General features: G+C 38.3%; 2 protein-coding genes across 2 annotated transcripts; both read right to left on the minus strand.

Moving 5' to 3' along the window:
• Positions 1–3: 3 nt before the first annotated feature.
• LOC102223436 (aquaporin-3-like) lies at positions 4–13,519 on the minus strand. Its single transcript, XM_023345135.1, has 6 exons — positions 13,357–13,519; positions 12,860–12,986; positions 4,657–4,794; positions 3,833–3,951; positions 2,210–2,427; positions 4–2,131 (listed from the first exon to the last, which is right to left on the minus strand). Exons 1-6 carry the CDS (start codon positions 13,441–13,443, stop codon positions 1,933–1,935), a joined length of 888 nt encoding a protein of 295 aa, XP_023200903.1. The 5' UTR covers positions 13,444–13,519; the 3' UTR covers positions 4–1,932.
• A 1,316-nt stretch (positions 13,520–14,835) lies between these two features.
• hax1 (HCLS1 associated protein X-1) lies at positions 14,836–20,785 on the minus strand. The gene is made up of 7 exons (XM_005796465.3): positions 20,605–20,785; positions 19,383–19,633; positions 16,738–16,910; positions 16,598–16,661; positions 16,386–16,519; positions 15,202–15,322; positions 14,836–15,127 (listed from the first exon to the last, which is right to left on the minus strand). The coding sequence occupies exons 1-7, from the start codon at positions 20,667–20,669 to the stop codon at positions 15,054–15,056; spliced, it is 882 nt and encodes a 293-aa protein (XP_005796522.1). The 5' UTR covers positions 20,670–20,785; the 3' UTR covers positions 14,836–15,053.
• Between the last annotated feature and the right edge of the window lie 512 nt (positions 20,786–21,297).

Below are 21,297 nucleotides of genomic sequence, written 5' to 3' on the forward strand. Positions count from 1 at the left end.
GTCATCATTTCAAATTTATTGTTTCCAGAGGTCAAAGGTCAACCAGCTCCCCCAACATTTACAAAATCAAACAAAATATGGCATCAAATTTTGCTGCGGTTGTGCAGCAACAATTTTTGTTACAATTTTTAAAATAAAATAATTTAAAAAAAAAGTAGTTTCCAGAGGCCAAAGGTCAACCTGATTCCTCTCGCCCACATTAAGGAAAAACAGGTAAAAACAGTTGATTGACAATTTGCTTGATTAGATTTAAATGTGGAGTAGCTGGTTGACCTTTGATAACCTTTGGAACAAGTTAATGTCTGAAATAATAGCAGCACAAGCGAAAACATTTTTGCTGCACAAACCAAACTTTGTTTAGTTTGACGAATGTGGGAGGCCAACTTCACTCAGGTTTTGTTTTTAATCAGCCATTTTTACCTGTTCTCCCATTTCTTCCACTCTTCGCCGAATACATCCACGCATTTCGTCTGCACGCCATGCGGCCTGATTCAAACTCCTCTCTCGTTTTTCCTCCCGTGGCGCACGAGAGATATCCGAAGCATGAAGAGGAGCGTCCGGAGAAACTGACACTGATGTCTTTTTTTGTTTGGTTTTTTTTTTATGTTGCAATATTTATTTATACTAAATACGTCACTGCTGTTTGTATCTTAGAGAGTCATGAGATGAAGAGGTTGCAGGAAGTCTGTGACCCGGTCGGTGTGAATAATTTGTGATGTTGTTGATCGTCAAAGCTAGAAAAAGAAAGATCAGACTTCCTGTCAGTAGTATCGGTGTACAAGTTTTTGCCATGTAAATACATACAAGTACACTAAGAAAGCTTTCTGGTTTTAGTAACTTACTATGATAATGTGAATATGTGTAGTATTTGTACTTGTACTGTTCCACTCCCCCTCCTCAAACTGAAAAACCCTCCCAGAGTTAGTTACATTTTGAGAGAAGGTGTGTCGTCTTAACATGTATGAAAACAAAAGGTTTCGATTTCAGGCGGTTCTTTTGTAACTACAGGATCAGTGCTTGCTGTACCCACTTTTCTTTTCTATGTTCAAGCCCTCAGTGACATGATGGAGGTCTATGAGTGGACTTTGTATCTTTTTTATATGTCATATCATATTTATATAGCTCTATAGTGGCAATTTCATGTCATTTTATTTCCCATGCTTGTGGTCTGCTTGCTGAAATGCCATACACTTCTGTGCTGTTTGGAAATAAATGTGGAAACTATCTAAAATGTGCAAAGGTTTCATTGAGGTCTTATTTAAAGTGGGTTTTAAGCGCAGGAATATTTTCTGCGCTCATTTTGTGCCAGCAAATACACATTTTTGGTTACATGGAAATTAAGAAACTAAATATACAGTTCTGCATTTTCCTTGGAAATCAGATCTGTGAATTACTTCACATCCAAGTTTAAAGAGCTCTTGTTCCAAGGTAGAAAACTGACAACTACATTTTTATGGCCCACAAGAATATATCTCGATTAGTCCACATCTTTCTTGGCTGACCAGAGCTACGCTGCGTCAGTCAGTAATAAATCTGAACGAACAAAGATCATGTGGGGTTCCTCAAGGCTCAATTCTTGGCCCACTTTCTCCATTATCTCAACGCTCAAATTAGAAAGTAATATCAGAGTGAACTACTTCAGATATGCTCAACACTGTGTTCAAATCCCACTGGTTTCCCAGACCCCATCTAGAATGTGACATAGATCTCATATCCTTGTTCTGATTCAGGTTTTGGATTTCATTAAAGTTCAGAACTAAACTGTTTCAGACTCTTAGGCTACTCAGAAATGACAAATTAGGTTTATGGTCATCATTAAATAGCTGTAAAGGTTCTTCCAAGGTATTCTAGCGTGTTTGCCTGATAACAGACTTCCTCAGTCAGATCCTTCAGTAGATCAGCTTTAGTCTTTGGTGAAGCACAATTTGACAGCTATGCAGACTTTCCGTCGCTTGGTCCCACTCCCTCCAGCTCCAGAGACTTTCCCTCGGTGGTTTCTTGACATGAAGGCTGATCCTCCGGAGAGAGGGATGCATGGTGGACTTCAACCAGCAGCTCATAGATCAAAGTTCCTACCAAACCGCCGATGCAGGGAGCCACTAACGGGACCCACCACCAACCACGTCCAGCCCTGTAACACAAATATTAGGTAAGAATGAGGGTTAACATTTGGGAGGACGTTTGGGAAATAATGGGGGGAAAAACTAACTTGAAAACGTCATCCCCCCAGCCAGCAATGTAAGTGAAGAAGCGAGGTCCAAAATCTCTGGCCGGGTTCAGGGCGTATCCGCTGTTTGAGCCCATGGAGACGCCGATAACCAGGACCGAGGCTCCAGCCAGGAGGGGTTGAAGATAATCGGGTATGGATGTGTTCCTCTGGTCCCCTGTAGCCAGGACACACAGCAGCAGAGCCGCGGTGCCGATCACCTGCGAAGCATCCAGTGGGTTAAACTTAAATAACGCTTTCATGCGTTTGCCCGAGTCTGTTCAAGGATGTTTGTCCATTAATTCTTTATTAGATTACAATTAGTTCCGATCAATAGACTTATAATAATAACGTCTGCTTAAACTTTCTTTAGGTGTTGTAATTCGCCCGCCATCCAACAGTGGGCGCCGATGGTCATACTTTAAGCGGAGCCGTTGATACAGAAACAAACATGGCGGCTTCTCCAGAAAAGAAACGGAGTCTTTTGAAGTATTAACACCTGATACGGTGGTTAAGTTATGACTTTAATAATGCTCATTTAACCTAGCTATGTGAAAAACAGCGTTAACTTAACCAAAAATTACTGATGTGGTACAAAGATGAGGATATGACGACAGAAAAGCGGAGGGCAGCCATTATTTGCATAGAATTTTCACAAGGAAAGACTGAATAAGCCAGCAATATGCGTTTACATCTGATATTATCATTAGTTTGGAATCTATGTGATTGCTTTTATTTTACATCGTTTTCCATCCGACAAAAAAGAAAAAAAAATCCTTCCTTTTATTGCAATATTTTATGTTTATCTTTACTTTGAATCCAAAAAAGAGTAATAAAATGGTGGTTCTTTAAAAATTACAACAAATTTCTTAAGAGTAAATATGACATTTGAGGCTGTAAATTAGTTTTTTTATTTGTATTTTTTATAGTGCTAAATCGCTCTTTAGGTTATAATGCTTATTCTATTTGTTGGAGGTGTGGACTTTATTGAAGTTTAAATTTTACTTAGTGTTATCTGAAAGGTTGCAGATCTCTAACCTAATCTTATTTCGGGCCAATTTCCTACCCTGTGCCACCCTGGTTGGATTTGATCTGTTCACCTAATCTGTTCCTTCCTAAGTTGTGAAATACAAAATCCTTTAACTACAGGGTGGGCCATAAGTTTCAATACATGTAAAAAATAAACATTTGATATTGGACAACCATTTTTATTTATATGTTATGTCTTCATCAGTGGTCTTACGTCGTGGACCGCTTCGCGGTTGGTCTGCGACATTTCCAGTTTTCTGAAACTTGCAAGTAAGTTTTGCCACAGTGTCGTGTGTGATGCTCGTTCCATGTTTTCTGTTAAAGTTTCGTGCAACCATGCGACTGGTTTCCAATCCAGCCATCAGTATAATTTCAATTCTTTGCTCTTTTGTCAAATGCATCTTCTTGGGTATCTGGAATATTAATAAAATATACACATTTTACATTCTCCTATGTGTGGAAACTTATGGCCCACCCTGTATTTTAGCTTAAGTTAGGGAACGTTACATGTCATTGCTTTGGCAGTTCTTGGCTGTGTGGCTGCAGTTAAATATGAATTTCTCATGTCTTCCAGATAAAACAGTAACTATATCTGACCTGGTCCAAGAAGCCTCCCCCCAAACTGAGGTATTCAGCTGGATAAGTGCTGAATATTCCTGCTGTAGCTGTTTGACCCGTCACCGTCAGCTGACCCCCGCTGTAACTCTGGATGGCGTCTGCGAACATTTTATTCAGACTCAGTCTTTATACATAGTCGTGAGCAACATGGACTTAAAATTTGTAAGGTTTTTATGGCATCAGTAGGGTTGGGCGAAAAAATGTCAACTTTATATTTTATATATCAAATTCAATCTCCAATTTTAATAACATTTTCTCACTTTTTAAAAGAAATTAGAAGTGACAGAAAATATTTTCAAAAACTGGCTTTTATTTCAATCATCTCTAATGTGAATTTACCTGAAATCAAATTTCAAAAATAATTAGAAGCTGTAAAACACACTTGTCAAACAAGATGGTAATTCTTGGGCGCGCTGACATCACATATGGGAACCAAAGAAGTCAATTGTTGGAGAAAAAAAAAAACGAAAAAAGAAAATCCAGATTTTTGTAAAAGTAAATGTTCAAAAACAAAACAACTTATTAATTGATTTACCACCAGCCTTAAACAACACTGGGCTTTATTTGAAGTATTCAGCCAGTAAATAAATGGAAGAAATGTTTTCACATCTTAATGATGTGAAGATTTATTTAGAATGATTTCCATGAATGAATGTAGAAATTCAGAGCAGCAGGATCTGCTTTTAATAATAACTAAAAGTTTATGAATTACTTTCATAAAGTTCGAAATAGTATGGAGGACTAATAGTGCTTGTACATGGTGCGCCCAACCCAGCGATTTAATGTTTTGCATGTGGACTCACCGTAGTACTGCAGACTAACTGTGGCTGCACCCAGAAAGGCTCCAAGCACTTGGAAGAAGGTATATAAAGGAAGTTTCACCCATGGATGTCTGCCCAAAACGCACAAACTCAGCGTAACTGCAGGATTCAGGTGAGCCCCTTTGAAAATAAAGAAATAATCTGATTTACTAAAGCACATTCTGCATCTGTCAGACCAAACAGGTTTCAGCTAATTAAATGTCAGAGTGTTTCAAAGTTAAAATAAATGGTATTTTAATGTATATTCTTTATTATATAAATCCTGTAGGCAGGAAAGCTTGAGTATTCATATTGTATTTTGATTTATAAGCAGTAACTAGTTACGTTTACTCAGTTACATTTACTTGAGTAACTTTTTGAAAAAAATTTAAGAGTACTCTTTACTCTTAAATTAAAGTATCGCTACTCTTACTTATATTTCTGGATGCTCTACTCACTGTGAGTAACTTCACTGAATGATGAACAAAAATGTTTTACAAACTCCTGCAGCTTTTGTTAAAGTTTTATATTGAAAGAAATGGATTTGGAAAAATATTTCTATTTAGTAATAGACCCTTTTCACATGACGTCACACAACTTCCGTTTTGGCTCGAAGCTGTGTATCCTTAGTTCCGGTGTACATAGTAAGTAATGATAAAGTTGTCTATTTCATATATATATATATATATATATATATATATATATATATATATATATATATTGTTACGGCCCAAGGCTATTCCTTTGGGGTTTAGCATCCCTGCTCCAGATCTTCTGATTGGTGCTGATTGGAAGTGGAGGCAGCTGGCCAGTGTCTCCATGAATGACATCAGATCAGCTTAAAATGCACCACCTTTTTCTCACCAGGACAGCCCTTTTTCTCTTGGTCTGTCAACCTCTCCTCTTTTCTCCCTTTCCTCTCCAACCAGTTATGACTTTTGTTAAATAAATCCTATTTTAAGTTATCCCACGCGTTGCTTCCCTTTCATTTGTTATGGTACTAGAGCCAGACCATAACAAATTGGGGGCTCGTTCAAATTTATGTTATAGTTTGGCGTGACAGTTTTTTCAGTTAGTAAGCTTTTTGGGAAGTTAGTGTGGGAATCTTGAGTTATTTTTAGAGAAATGTTTTTTTTTCTCCTTTTTTCTGGTTTGGGGTAAGTAGTTTGCTTTCATTTCTTCTGACGACTCTAATGGTAAGTGTGATTGTTGACTGGTTTGTGCAATTAAGTATGACTGATCTGAACTGGTTCTCCTTTAGGCCTCATCGTGTTTCCCCTTTGGGATTCATGTGCTCAAAATAGTAGTGTGAGATCATATGGTTAGAGCAATTGTCTCGGGGGCACAGCCGTAGTGTTGAGAAGGTTGCCAGTTTTCTGGTCGCTTTTTTCACTCTACTGGTATTTAGTGCATAAGTACCCACCGTCCCTGATCTCTGAAGACTAGGGTTGAGCTAGTTAGTGTCTGATAGGCAGTTAGAGGGGAGGTTCAGGTTGGTTGTTTTGTGTTGCACAAATTGTCAGCAATTTACTTTAAATTTTGAAACGTTGTTTTCTGATTAAGAATTTAATTATGTCTGTTGAAGATTTTAATAAAAATCCATCAGCAGAATTTCTGGACCTGTGTTCTAGAGAACAATTGGTAAAAATTGCTGAGCACTTTAAAATAAGTGTTGGTGATAAACGGTTGAAAGAAAATGTTAAAGCAATTTTAAGGGAAAACTTAATTGAAATGGGCGTTTTGTCTTTGCCTTCAATGCCTGAAGATTTGGATTTAGAGGTTGTAAAGCCTAAATTTTTGGATTTTGAACAACAAAAAGAGATGTTAAGGTTAAGAATGCAACTGGAGAAGGAAAAGGAGTTGGCTTTGGAGACTTTACGACAGCAGGCGGATTTGGATAAGGTTCTTGCTTTGGAAAAACTAAGACAGGAAACTGAATTGGCAAGAATACATTTAGAAAGTGAGAAATTAAATCTGATGAAAGACGGCAAATTGTTTGCGGAATCTTGTGTTATGGACTCAAAATGTAAGGCCTCTGACATTTTAAGTGACTTGCGTTTGGTGCCTAAGTTTAGTGAAAAGGATGTCGAAACTTTTTTCACTTTGTTTGAAAGGGTTGCAGAGACAAGAGACTGGTCTGATTCAGACCGCATAGTTTTGCTTCAGTGTGTTTTGGTTGGTCGTGCTCAGGAAGCTTTTTCTATGTTGAGTTTAGCTGATGGCCAGGATTATGCCAAGGTTAAAGCTACAATACTGAAAGCGTATGAATTAGTCCCTGAAGCATACAGGCAGAAGTTTAGAAACTGGAAAAAAGGTGACACAACTTATGTAGCGTTTGCAAGGGATTTGGAGATTCATTTCAATCGTTGGTGCACTTCCTCTGAGGTTAGAACACTTGGTGACCTCTGTAATTTAATGGTTCTTGAACAATTTAAGAACTCTGTTTCTCAATGCATTGCAGTGTACATTAATGAACAGAAGGTAAAAACTGTATCAGAAGCTGCAGTTTTGGCTGATGATTTTGTCTTGACGCATAAAGATACTGGTGGAGAGTACACAGATGGGATGAGTGCTCCAAACTGGCGTTCAACACGTTCTGGAGGTTTTTTTTCAAACCACAGTAACCGTGATCTGGACAAAATTTGTAATTATTGTCACAGAAAGGGTCATTGGAAGAAAGACTGTGCTTTGTTGAAATCTAGAAATAAAAATGGAAATCAGGTTAAACCAGCAGCACTTGCTGCATCAGTTTTAAATGTTTCTAACAAAATGACTGAAGTGCCATTTGCCGGAAAACCTGATTTGAGTTCTTACAAACCATTTCTTATGGAAGGAGAAGTTTCTTTAATTGGGAGTGATGTCAGGGTGCCAGTTACCATTTTAAGAGATACTGGTGCATATGATTCTTTCATTCTGGCATCAGTGTTGTCTTTTTCAGATGAGTCTGACACTGGATTATCGATACCTGTGTTGGGTATGGGCATGTCTGTGTTTTGTGTTCCAGTACATAAGCTTGTGCTTCATTCAGAGTTGTTTGAAGGAGAAGTAAGGATGGGTGTTAGACCTGCACTACCTGTGGTTGGTGTCACAGTTATACTGGGGAACCATATAGCTGGAGGGAAAGTCTGGCCTGATCAACCAGAATCTCCAGTTATTGTTTCAATACCTTTGGTCAGCAGTGGTCCTGACGAAAATGAAAAATCACACCCAGAAGTTTTCCAAGCATGTGCTGTGACACGAGCAATGAAAGCATCCAGTGCTGTGCATCAGGATGAAAGCTTTGGAAAAGATACACAGACGTCCTCTTTTTGTTGGTCTAACATTCCTTTGTCTATTTCACAGAATGATCTGGGGCAGGAGCAAAGATCTGACCCCACAATACAGCACTTGTTTCAGTCTGCATTACCTGCTGAGGAGATGCAGAACCATGCTCATGGATACTTTGTTGAGAACAAGGTACTGTTAAGGAAGTGGATGCCATGTGGTGATGATGTTATTGGGCAGCCAGTTTATCAGGTTGTGGTGCCTTTGAAATTGCGTGACTTGGTTTTGCAGGTATCCCATGATGAGTCCGGACACATGGGAGTTAGGAAAACCTATGACCGCATTTTAAGAAATTTTTTTTGGCCACGGCTGAAAAAAGATATTGCTTCATATATTAAAACCTGTCACACCTGTCAGTTGACTGGTAAACCCAATCAAGTCATACACCGGGCACCACTGTATCCTATTCCGACTATTGGTAAACCATTTGAGCACTTAATAATTGATTGTGTGGGTCCTCTTCCACCTTCACGTTTAGGTGCTAAGTATCTTTTGACAGTTATGTGCCAAAGTACCAGGTATCCAGCAGCATATCCATTGCACACACTTACTGCAAAGTCTGTGGTGCGAGCGCTTGGGCAATTTATTGGTATTTTTGGAATACCTAAAGTCATTCAGAGTGACCAAGGATCTAATTTCTCCTCTCATTTGTTTGCACAGGTTTTGAAGCAGCTACACATTCAGCATAATCAATCTACAGCGTATCACGCACAGAGCCAAGGGGCACTGGAGCGATTTCATCAGACATTAAAATCTTTACTCCGTGCTTACTGTGTTCAGATGAAGGCTGATTGGGAGGATGGTCTGCCTTGGTTGTTACTTGCAGCGAGAGAAGTAACACAAGAAAGTACGGGCTTTAGCCCTAATGAATTAGTATTCGGTCATACTGTGCGTGGTCCGTTAACAGTTTTGCGAGATGAGTGGAAGGATGCTGAACCACCACAAAACTTGTTGCATTATGTTAATGGGTTTAGGCAGAGACTCTTTACTGCAACGCAGTTGGCAAATAGGAAACTATCATCTGCACAGGAAAAAATGAAGTGTTTGTATGATAAGAAAGCTGAACATCGTGTTTTTCTTTCAGGTGATCAAGTACTGGCTTTACTTCCTGTTGTGACTTCACCATTTCAGGCCAAGTTTTCTGGCCCACACACAGTTTTGAAACAGCTTTCCGATCAAAACTATCTCATTGCAACTCCAGAAAGACGGAAGAAACAGCAGACGGTTCATGTAAACCTCTTAAAACCTTACCATGTTCGTGATAACACTGTATTGGTGGATGACATTCACCCTGTGTGCATTAGTGAAACGGTGACATCTGCTGGAGGTGAATGGAATGGCGATGGGTTGCCTGTTCCAGATTCAGCCATGCTAACTGGTCGACTTATAAATTCTGAAGTACTGAAGAACTTGGACACTATGCTGAATTATTTACCAGAGACTCAATGTTTTGAGTTAGTTCAGTTGATAAAATCTTACTCTGATTTGTTTGCAGATATTCCATCCTGCACACATTTGATTGAGCATGATATTGAGGTGGGTGATGCACAACCTATAAAACAGCAGTTTTACAGGGTTAGCCCTGAAAAACGCAAATATCTGGATGCTGAGATTGACTACATGTTAAAAAATGGGATCGCTCAAGCATCATGTTCAAGCTGGTCTTCACCTTGCTTGCTAGTTCCAAAATCAGACAAAACCTATAGGTTTTGTTCCGATTTCAGAAAAGTCAATAGCATAACCAAAACTGATTCATACCCACTACCTCGTATGGATGACTGTATTGACCAGATTGGTAATGCTAAGTTCATTAGTAAGATAGACCTGTTAAAAGGTTATTGGCAGGTCCCTTTAACTAAAAGGGCACAGGAAATCGCTGCCTTTATTACACCTACTGGTTTGTACTCCTACAATGTTATGCCTTTTGGTTTGAAGAATGCGCCGGCGACTTTTCAGCGCTTGATGAATAAAGTTGTTGGGTGTTTAGAAGGTTGTTCTGTGTATTTGGATGACATTGTTGTCTATTCTAATAGTTGGTCTTCTCACCTGGAACAACTCACAACTTTGTTTGACCGTTTGGTGGATGCACGTCTTACAGTGAATCTAGCCAAATGTGAGTTTGCTCGAGCAACTGTCATTTATCTTGGTCATCAAGTGGGTCAAGGTAAAGTATGTCCAGTTAAAGCAAAGGTGGAAGCGATTGAAAAGTATCCCCCACCAACTACTAAAAAGGAACTCATGAAATTCTTGGGTTTAGTTGGGTATTATAGAGCCTTCTGCAGAAACTTTTCAACTGTGGTTGCACCGCTGACAGATCTTTTGAAAAGTAATGTGAAATACATCTGGTCCTCTGTCTGTCAGCAGGCTTTTGAAGATGTGAAGAGGATGCTATGTGATTCTCCTGTCTTGTTGGCTCCGGATATGAATAAGTCTTTTAAACTACAGGTTGATGCCAGTCATGTTGGTGCAGGGGGAGTCCTTTTGCAAATGGATGTCTTTTTCAATTGAGAGACCTGTGAGTTTTTTTTCTAGGAAGTTTAATAGACATCAACTGAATTATTCAGTCATAGAAAAAGAGACCCTTGCTCTTATTTGGTCATTACAACATTTTGAGGTTTATGTGGGTTCAGGTCCTTTAACTGTCTTCACAGATCATAATCCTCTGACCTTTTTGAATTCTTTTCGGTGCCCAAATCAGAGACTTGTGAGATGGTCGTTGTTTCTGCAGTCATTTTCTTTAGATATTCGTCATATCAAGGGAAAGGATAATGTCATCGCAGATGCTTTGTCAAGAGCACAAAGTCAGTAATTTATTTATTTTTTCCTCTTACCTGTCTGAGTCACTTCATGGTACCAGTTGTTGACTTGGGGATGGGTTTTAAAAGGATTTAAGTTTTGTTTTTTGTTCCGTCTCAGCTTGTCTGAAATGATGTGAGTGTATTTAAACTTGTTTTTTTCTTTCTCTTCAGATGTTGATACATAGGTTGCCCAGGGTTCCGGTGGGGACCCTGTTTTGAAGAGGGGGGGTGTTACGGCCCAAGGCTATTCCTTTGGGGTTTAGCATCCCTGCTCCAGATCTTCTGATTGGTGCTGATTGGAAGTGGAGGCAGCTGGCCAGTGTCTCCATGAATGACATCAGATCAGCTTAAAATGCACCACCTTTTTCTCACCAGGACAGCCCTTTTTCTCTTGGTCTGTCAACCTCTCCTCTTTTCTCCCTTTCCTCTCCAACCAGTTATGACTTTTGTTAAATAAATCCTATTTTAAGTTATCCCACGCGTTGCTTCCCTTTCATTTGTTATGGTACTAGAGCCAGACCATAACAATATATATATATATATATATAGAGAGAGAGAGAGAGATGTATAAATCTGACAGCATATGTTGATCAGACAGATCACCGGAGCATGGAGTTTACACAGTCTCTAAAACATTTGCCTAAAATAAGATTTGAAGATATATCACGATTTGCAAACCAGTTCTCTCTGACAAAAAAATCTAAATTAGACAAAGGCTACAAATTCTTCACCGAACAATACCTGTTTGACTATGAAGGTAGGTATTTTTGTTTTGCGTAACCGTTAGCTTAGCATTAGTGAATTTTGTTAGCTAGCTAACTACGTGACATAACTGTTCCTTAACCAGACCTTTTTACTGTTTTTGAACTATAACGTTTTAGGCTCTAATCTTGATCAGATTATTAAATTATAGACTGGAGTTGCCACTCATCCCATAAAATAGGGATTTGTTTGTTATAAGCAGAGATGTCCGGTGCCGCCGCTGCTTTGTAATGTCTTTAATCGGACCACTTTTTCGGTAACGAATAATCTAACGAGTTCGTATTTCAAATCCAGTAATCAGATTAAAGTTATTTATCCAAATCATTGCACATTAATATTTTCTTGTGTATTTATTTTTATTCCTTCTTTGCGTCTTTGGGAGAGACTCTGTGACAGTTAGCAGTGACAGAAACATGAACAGTGCATGGAGATGCGCATTTTGTTGCTGGAAAAACAGAAATATCGTCAAGCCCAACTGTTATTTGTGGCTTTTGTCTTGTTTTTATTTTCCATTAATACAGAAAACGAACCTCTAAACGTTACATCACTGACAGGCGGCGGTGTATATGTTTCCTAACTGTGGCTAAAGCTGCTGCTAGCTGGTTTACTCATGATCGGAAGCTGGTTCCTTTGAATACAGTTGGAGAATGGTAAATTGACAATGACTGATAACGGTTATCTAACACGTAAACACCGTTTTATAAAATACAGAAAGTGAACCTCTAAACGTTACAGCGCTGACAGAGAGTATATTTTTCCTAAATGTGGCTAAAGCTGCTGCTAGGTGGTTTACTCTCCGATCGGAGGCTGTTTATTTTATACACAGATAGAGAATGGTGAATTTACAATGATTAGTAACAGCTATCTAACACTTAAATGCTGTTATTATTAAACTTACCTTTTATTATATCCTTAAGATTATGAGAATGCGGGAAGTTTTCAGCTTGGTTCCCAAGGCAAAATCACACCGGAAGTAAAGATACCCAGTTTTGAGTTATGGCGGCCATTGTCTGACGTCACTGTGAAAAGGGTCTATTATGTTATATGTATAAATTAGTTACAGTTTGACCTATAAAATGCCTAAATTTCCACATAGCTTCATGTTTTGTTCTGTCTGATGACGTAATTAAATTACTGATGTTCTGATCTGTTACTCAGTGCTAGAGTAAACTTTATACCAAATACTTTTTTATGACTAGTTTTCACTCCTACTTGAGTAAATGTTTTGGGTACTCTGCCCTCATTTGCATCTTCTATTATTTGTGCATTCTTCCAGTCAAATAAATTAAATTAAAGTAAACTATTATCTCAAAGAATCTTACCTGAGACTCCACGGGACACAAAGACCCCGAATGTTACCCCCAAAGCAAAGCCAAGGTTGATCGAAAGATACTGGCCATTTTTTTCTTGAGACGTCGTCACCTGTGCAACGGTGCCACAACCAAACAACTGCAAACACAGAAACTTTTCTCAGCACTGCAGGAGGAGTCAAAAATGTCCATGAATGAGCTGTGCAGAGTAGAAATGAGTTTCTATTTTAAGCAGATGGGTAGAAACATTAAGATCGGACACAAGCTCTCGGTTTTTATGGACTTCACTTCTGATAAAGCTGCTTTATGGTCTGTGCTGTAAATGCTTATTGCTCTGGAAGGAGAGACACTAATTAGGGGTAAAACAACATTAACACTAACATTAACACACCTCGTCTCTCAAACTGTCCCTGTTTTTGTTTGTTTCTAAAAAAAAAAAAAAAGGGGGCAAAGTTAAACTTTTCTGCAACACGAAGCAGTTTAGCGTTTCATTCATGAGTTTTACTCACAATCAGGACGTAAACTCCGAGGCATTCGGCCAGGCTTTCCCTGACCAGAGGGTTTCTGATCTGGCACCTCCTCAGCAGCCTCTCCATCCTGCAGACGCCCTCTGACCCCAGGTGAGCTCTCTGAGACGCTGCGGGCAGGTGTGTGTGATCTGCACAGCTCTGCTCCTTCTGCCTCACTGAGCACAGTTTGCCCTCTGATGCTGGACTTCAGGGCTTACGTCACAGGGTTTATTGCAAGGCTGAGGTGGAGTTTTTTTCAGCAGAAGATTATTTTATATGACATTCTGAGAGCAGAATCAAAGCAGCAGGGAGGATTTACTGGATCTCTGAGCTAAAGCTGATAGAAATTAGTTGATTTCAGCTCCTTTCTGATTGGTTATTTGCACACTGATTCAATTTCTTCCCTTTTTTAAATAAAAAAAACCCCATTAAACTGTTGGTATTACTGTTAAAATATTTTATAATGTGTTGGACAGGAACTTTGAAATACTGTAATTCCACCTAAATACATTGCGGTCAAAAATATTTATTCATTTAGCTTTGCGATTTTTAACCTTCCCGTATACAGAAAACAAAAATGTAACGCTGAAAAAAAAAAAAAAAAAAATAGATATCTGTTTTTAGACATAGCTAATACAGAAATAGATGTAATTCCACCTAAATACATAAATTTAAAAATATTCATTCATTTGTGGTTGGTCATTTTTAACCATAAAATGACTGTATCTTTTATAGATATCTTTTATAGACATCATATACATGTACAGTATATATATAAGATATTTAGATATCTAAAATATTTATCTAAGGAATTCCAGATGTAGACAAACTCGTAAAAAAATAAACAATCATAATCAAACATTTTTTTAATTTAAAGACTGAAAAATTGTTTTAACTCAAATAGTTATTCCACATTTGAATCTAACTGAAGTGCAATTATTTTTAATCTTCATCCTGACCTTCAGTTTTTTAAATAAATGATTCTCTCTTGATTTAATTGTTTCAATTTCAAACCACTTTTGTATTTAAGGAAGGTTTGAAGGAGTTTATTATAAGGTTTGTACATAATTCATTTTTTGACATTATTTCTTGCCAAAAAACACAAACTGACCATGGTATACATTTATTTAAAATGTTTTATTTTATTAAAATGTCAAATGCTCAGAATGAGTCACATATACCCAACTTCACTTTTTGGCTTATTCTACAAAAAAGAGCATTTTTTTTGTCCCACTTTCCCAGATTTGAAAGTTTAAGAACAAAGAATAAAGTCCAACACAATAAATAATATCCGTTATTGGAAAACCCGTCTCCAAACTTCCAAATGCTTAAATATCAAATGATTAAAATACAAACTGAAGTTTAAATTCTTCCTTAAGATTTTGTATTTCAAATGTCTTTTATCCCAGACTGCATCATTTTATGAAAGAAGAGGAAGAGTTTAATGCTGGTGAAATAAAAACACAAATAATATCAAAGTCGTGTAAATATATTAAGTCTTTATTTGATTCTTTTTCACATTTCTTCCATTCACTCTGCCTTTTTTTTTTTTTACAAAAATAAAACATTTAACTGGACTGTTTGTTCTTGATGCGACTAGTTTTAATTTCCTGTTTAAACCAAAGACTTTGTGTCAAACACATGTTTTCCCTTTAAAAACAAAAAACCAAACAGAGGACGATACTTTAGTTTATTTCTTATTTAAATCCTCCGAAGAACCGAGAGAATAACGAGTCGTCATCCCGCAGATCTGAGAAACGATTCGAATCTCCTGGAAAAAACAAAACAGAGCTGCTGTTTATTCATTCATTTAGTCCAATGAACCCAGCCTGGAGCACAGCTGACCTGGGAGTACTGGTCCGGTCTGGCGGTCCGGTCCATCCAGCCTGTCCGGACCTCCTGAGCGGGTCACGGTGGTCTTCTGGTTGCCGTGTCCGTCTCTGACCGTTCGCCGCTCCTCTACAGTCTGAGGGAAGCAGGAGAACATTTACACCCATCCTCTGGTTTTATTCCATTTTTAAAACTATATTTTATATTTTATGAAATATAAAATAGAGAAGTATTTTCTTTCCAACCGTCGTGTTGGAAAGAAAATTTTACTTGAACATAAAACATAAAGTCCACTTTTAAACAAGTATAAGAATTAATTTTAACAGCCTAGTGTCGTTTCACTCCATATGAAAACAATTAAGCTTATTGTTATTTATTACAGCTGTAAAATTTAATTTCACGTAAATTTTTAAATGGCTTTGTTGCTTTTTGAAGTTTTTCAGCTGTCAGAGGATTTATTTAAATTATTTATTATTTCTGCAGGTCAGGTAGCCATCAGGTCTGTGGGATTGAGTTCAGCTTTCTAAAAACAAACGGCGTAATCCCAGTTAATTCATGATTTAACAGATGCTTTGGCACATAGAGCCAGGTCGGTTTGGATAGATTTTTTTTCTCTAATGAATGAATTCATCATTTTAAAAAGCTGCTTTTTGTATTTACCTTGTTAATCTTTGTCTAATATCAAAATGTGTTTGATGTTCTGAAACATTTACGACTCATAGAAAAAACAAAAATAGATAAAGTCCGCGGAAAGCAGAAATGCTTTGTTGCAGCATAGATAATCCCAAATCCCATTCTTCTCTCCAAACTCAAAGTAGCACAGTGGACTTTTAGGTGATTTTTAAGCAGAAATATAAAAGTTTACAATGAATTTCATGCAATTCTTCAAATTTGTGGAGCTTTAAAGATGCAAGTTGCGAAAAACTTTGGAAAAAAAAAAAAATTAAAAACGCAAAAATAAATAAACTCTATAGAAACATTTTTCCATATATATTCTCACCTGGACAATGTTCAATTTAATTTATTCGTTTCTAAAATGATGTTAGAATTGTGAGAAAAGAACATTATTACAATTAAATAACTGAACAAATAAGTGCAAAAAAAATTATATTAATGGAAAATGTGAATAAGTACACACCTTTTTTTTTATTTTTTAAAGTATGTATATTTTGATGGAAGAACGTTTAGAAAGAGCTCACCCCGTCGGGTTTCACCACCTTGGTGACGACGACGGACTGGAAGAAAGACCGGCTCTGGGGTTCGCTCGGGTTCTGACCGACAGGCGGAGTCAGGATCTGATCCAAGCCGCCTGACGACACGGCAGAGTCCAGATCTGGACGAAAAAATTAGCAAAAAAATAAAAATAAAACAAATAAAAAACAACACAATCCAAGTTAAAGACATCCCCTACCTCTGTCTTCTTTAGCCTCTTGACCTGGAGTTCTCTGTGACGCCTCACCCCAGAAATCATTGAACTATTTGGAGACAATAAGAAAATCTCAGAGACTTGGTTGAATGTGAGCTGAAAAAGCAGCGAAGTCTGTCATGTACCTTAGAAAAAGGGCTCCTGCCATCAAAAGGCGGCGACTCGAACGAAGGTCGGTGCTCCGGGTGCGGCCGGCGGACGTCGCCGTCGGGTGATTTGAGCATAAAGTCTCTGAGAGGATTCCCGCTGCTCTCTGATCTGCCCTGAGGTGGAGACGGAGGCAGGATTCTGGGAACGCCTGAAATATAAAACGGAGAAGTTTACTTGTATTTCTTAAAGGTTATAAAAGGTAATATGGTGAACAAGATGGACCTGCAGAGGACAGTGAGATGAGAAATAAATGTAATAAATAATAAATAAATAAAATAAATAATGGAAATAAAACGCAGGATTTACCCTGTAAAACTAGCTAAGCCTGGCGGCAGGGCAGTCATCCAGTGGCTTTCCGTGTTTTCAGGTTAAAAATGTTTAAAGTTGAGAGGAAATATGAAAATATCACTAGGTAATTATGTGCTAAATGGAAGACATTATCAACAATACCTAAACACCAACTATAAAGCCTTAAACCCCCCTAAAATAAATAAAACAAGCAAAGCTAAGCCTGGTGGAGGTCCTAGTAAAACCTGGTGGCCCGCCAGGTTTATAATACACTGAGGGGAAAACCCTGAAAGCGTCTTAAAGCGTCACTGACTCGATAAAACCACCTAGATGATTTTAAAAAGATGAACTATTCTGCTTTCATTCTGTGTGCACAAAACATTTAATAATAAATATTCCTCTGGGTTCAAGCGCCGGCACCTTCCTGTGATGTAATCAGGGTAACTCAAACCGTAAACAACTAAGACTCAATACACAGAAGTGGAGAAGTTGTGAGAGATTTCAGCAAAGATTTGAGTGATTTATCTTACATTTTGGAGGAAGAAACCAGATGGAGTGATGAAGAGGGAGCTGGATCTACTGAAGGACTGCAACTCTTATTTATGGACCTTACCACAGGGGCCGCTTTTCATTGGCTGATGCCCATTCTACGTGGTCACGTGCGTGGCCGTCTCACAAACACACTTAGCTTCCCGTTAGCTAAGTACAGCATAATGGCAGAACTGATACAACTTCTACACCTTGAAGCCTGTCTGCTACACAGTCTTACGTTAGCTAAACAGACCAATATGCAATCTGTACTGTATCTGACATACACTAAAGATTTTATTTTAGCAGAAAAGGCTTTGGACTAAACTGTTACTCATGTTAGCCACTCTAGCACCAAGTACAGTGTATCAGGCCTAGGCACACTCAAACATTTGCCAACAAACCACAGGAATCACCCACTGATTTCAAAAGTAACCTACAAACGATGAATGCCCGACTTACCCAGCCTTGCAAGAACAATATTCATCAGTGATCTTGTCCACAGCTATATTTATGTAGAAGGTTAGTGGATCTGCCGTTTTCCTCATCGAGCGAAAGCATTTTGCTGTGACGTGCACAATGTTGGAGGCATCGCGTGACTCAAACTCCTTGATCTCACCCAAAAAAGATGACATGAACTTCTTAGTTCCTCTGTCCATTGTAGTAGCTGATATATTGTGAAAATCCGGCAGAAATGATGCACTAATCGAGTCAGAAATACACTGCAGAGAATCAGTCGAAGTGGAAGACGCCATGTTTACATAGAAACAACGCGCCGCGAGGCTTTGTTTGTGAGACTTGAGGCCACGTGGGATTTTCTAGGTCGGTTGTGGACGGAGCTTGGTAAGGTCCATTGAGCCGTGATGTTCAGGAAGCAACGATGACTCCAACATTTCTGTGATTTGGACATCCGTCGCCTCCAAATCACAGATCTATGAATATCATAGTTATTTCTAGTTTAATTAAAATAAGCCAGTTAGTTTAAAGTGACATGGTCCAAGTTCTGCATATGAATTTTCTAATCATCGTGTTCCTCCTATTTCCACATCTTCAGTTTGATTTTTCTACTTCTGATAACTGCACAGTATTTCATGTTATATTCTTGTTTAGAGGGATTATCAGTCAATGGCACCAAATTTTGCTTGATTTTGTAAGTTTGGGGGAAACGCTGGTTGACCTTTGATTACCTCTGCCAACAGTTTTTAATATCTTTAAAATGATAACAGCAACACAAATTAAAATTTTTGCTGTACAAACATTTCTGCAGGGAAAGAAGAACGAGGATACAGTCTGAAATACAGCTGTGGAAAAAATTAAGAGACCACTGCAAAATGATCAGTTTCTCTGATTTTACTCTTTATATTAATATGTTTGAGTGAAATGAACATTTTCCTTTTATTCTCTGAACTACTGACATGTCTCTGAAATTTCAAGAATTTTTTTTTTAATTTATTTGCAGAAAATGAGAAATGGTCAAAATAACCAAAGCGATTCAGTGCTTTCAGACCTCAAATAATGCAAAGAAGACAAGTTTATATTCATTTAGAAACAACAATACTAATGTTTTAACTCAGGAAGAGCTCAGAAATCAATATTTCTGATTTCTGATTTGGTGGAATAACCAGGAGGTTTTCAATGGGGTTCAGTGCAGTGGACTCTTCATTGTTTCCAGAACTGTATGTTTCAGACATTTCTCATTGGGAGACTCTGAGGCAGAGCAGGAATCCGTCGTCTGGAGACGTTTCCCAGAAAGACCTCACAAGTCAGAGCCCAGGTAACAGACATGTTGGCTCTGTTTCCGTACCAAAGTGTCCCGACTCCGGATGTCCCTCCCAGCGGCCCAGCTGGGAGAAGATCTCCTCCATCTCCCTGAGGACGTGGCCGAACACGGCCGGCTCCTGGAACCTCATCCCGTCTGGACCCAAGCTGAAGCCAAACCTCCAGGCTCTGTCCAACGGGTCCTGCTGGTCCCTTCTGAATCCATCGTAGCAGAATCCTTCTTCCTCATCGTCCTCGTCGTCATCATCATGAGTCATTGCATCAAAGAAGGGGTCCCTAAAAAAAACAAAGAGATTCATGTTCCTGCAGCCGCTACTGAGCAACATGTTCATGCTATTTGTTAGGGTGGAGATCAAGCACTTTTTAATTTGAACTAAGTACCCATAAATAAATAGTAACCTAAAGTTCACTTACAAATATACCACCACAACATTTTACAAGAGCAAAAAGTCCATAAAACAGACATGTTTGTTTATTGTGACTTGACCTTCTCAGCTTATATAATTTATTTTGTTTCTATTAGTGGGTTTCACATCGCAACTGTCCTGCAGAATGACTCTTGTTATTAAAAGAAAGCAATTAAAAAAACTACTTAAGTGTTGATCTTTGCATGATTTTTCTTTTGAATGGATTTGGCCTCTCCAAGCAGTAGTCACTTGTGCATCAGTTTTTTCTTCCACTAAATTTTCCAGCATTATCTTGGCATATAGGCAAGGCTCTTTTTTCCCTGTTAAGAGCCCGCACAGAGCTTTTGTGTCTCACCCTGCCTGTCATTAGTACAGTGACGGAACTAATTAATTAATATAATAAAATTGATTTATTAAAATTTTATTTTGTTTTGTACTGATTCAAGAAATTTTCTGAAAGTAAATAGATGTATTGAAATGTACTGCAGAACACAGACATTTACTTTTTTTTTCTGGCTCAGATGAGGCTTACATTTCTGATTTAAAATATTTAAGCCCTTTTCTGATCAGAAGCCACTGCCAGCTGCTCACTGGGGGCTGTGAACCTCTAAAGCTCAGGACCTAGAACCGCCCCTGGCACCGGCCGATTAGGAGTGACCTCAACAGACCATGAATCTTGAGCTAAAATGAGCAGCAGCCCAGTTAGATGAGGGACCCCTGTAGTTTTCCTGGCAGAAATAAAACCACTAATCTTGTCCTGGACGGAGCTGGCTCGTTACCCAACAGCGGCTAACTTCTACTTTCTGATTTAGTTTTAAAAAAACAAAAAAACAAACTGACCTTCTTCCTCGGAAGTGTCCTCCCGGGACCCCGAAGAACCCGCGGAATAAATCAAAAACACTCATTTGCTCACAGCTCAAGCAGGAAGTTGTTAAATCATAACTAGAAATGTGAACTACGACCGAAAAGAAGCGCTTAGTGCTTCTACAAATGTCAACAGAGACGTAAAGCGCTCTGGAGTGTTCCGCACGCATGACGCAATATGTCGCAAAGAGAGCGTTACCGTAAAGACGGTAAAACACGTGCACTTTACTACAAAGAGTCCACATAATTTAATAATCAGGATAATTACTCCAGCAGTAACGATGTGACTGAAATGTATACTGACTTAGCCACTAATTGTTCCAATACAACACTCTTTAGTTATGAGTTGGAATTTGTAGATAAAAATGCATTCAGATTAATTTACGGCGTCAATATTTCCCTGAAAAGAAAGGTATTAAAATAGCTAACATGTTTATAAAGTTGCATATTTGCATGTTTCCAGGCTGACATCGAAACAATAAATCTTTTCGTTGTGAAAGAAGCACCTTTAGGAAAATATTTTCCAGAACCGTATTTCCCACAGCAAAACTCTTCCAAAAAAACCCAAGAAGTTTATCAAAAGGGAAACAAAAATAATTATTCATATTTTTTTGACCAAACCATTCTCAAATACATGCAGATAACTTACAATTTGAAAAGCACTCAGTT

This window comes from Xiphophorus maculatus, chromosome 13 (genome assembly GCF_002775205.1).
Source record: "Xiphophorus maculatus strain JP 163 A chromosome 13, X_maculatus-5.0-male, whole genome shotgun sequence".
In the NCBI taxonomy this organism is placed as follows: domain Eukaryota; kingdom Metazoa; phylum Chordata; class Actinopteri; order Cyprinodontiformes; family Poeciliidae; genus Xiphophorus; species Xiphophorus maculatus.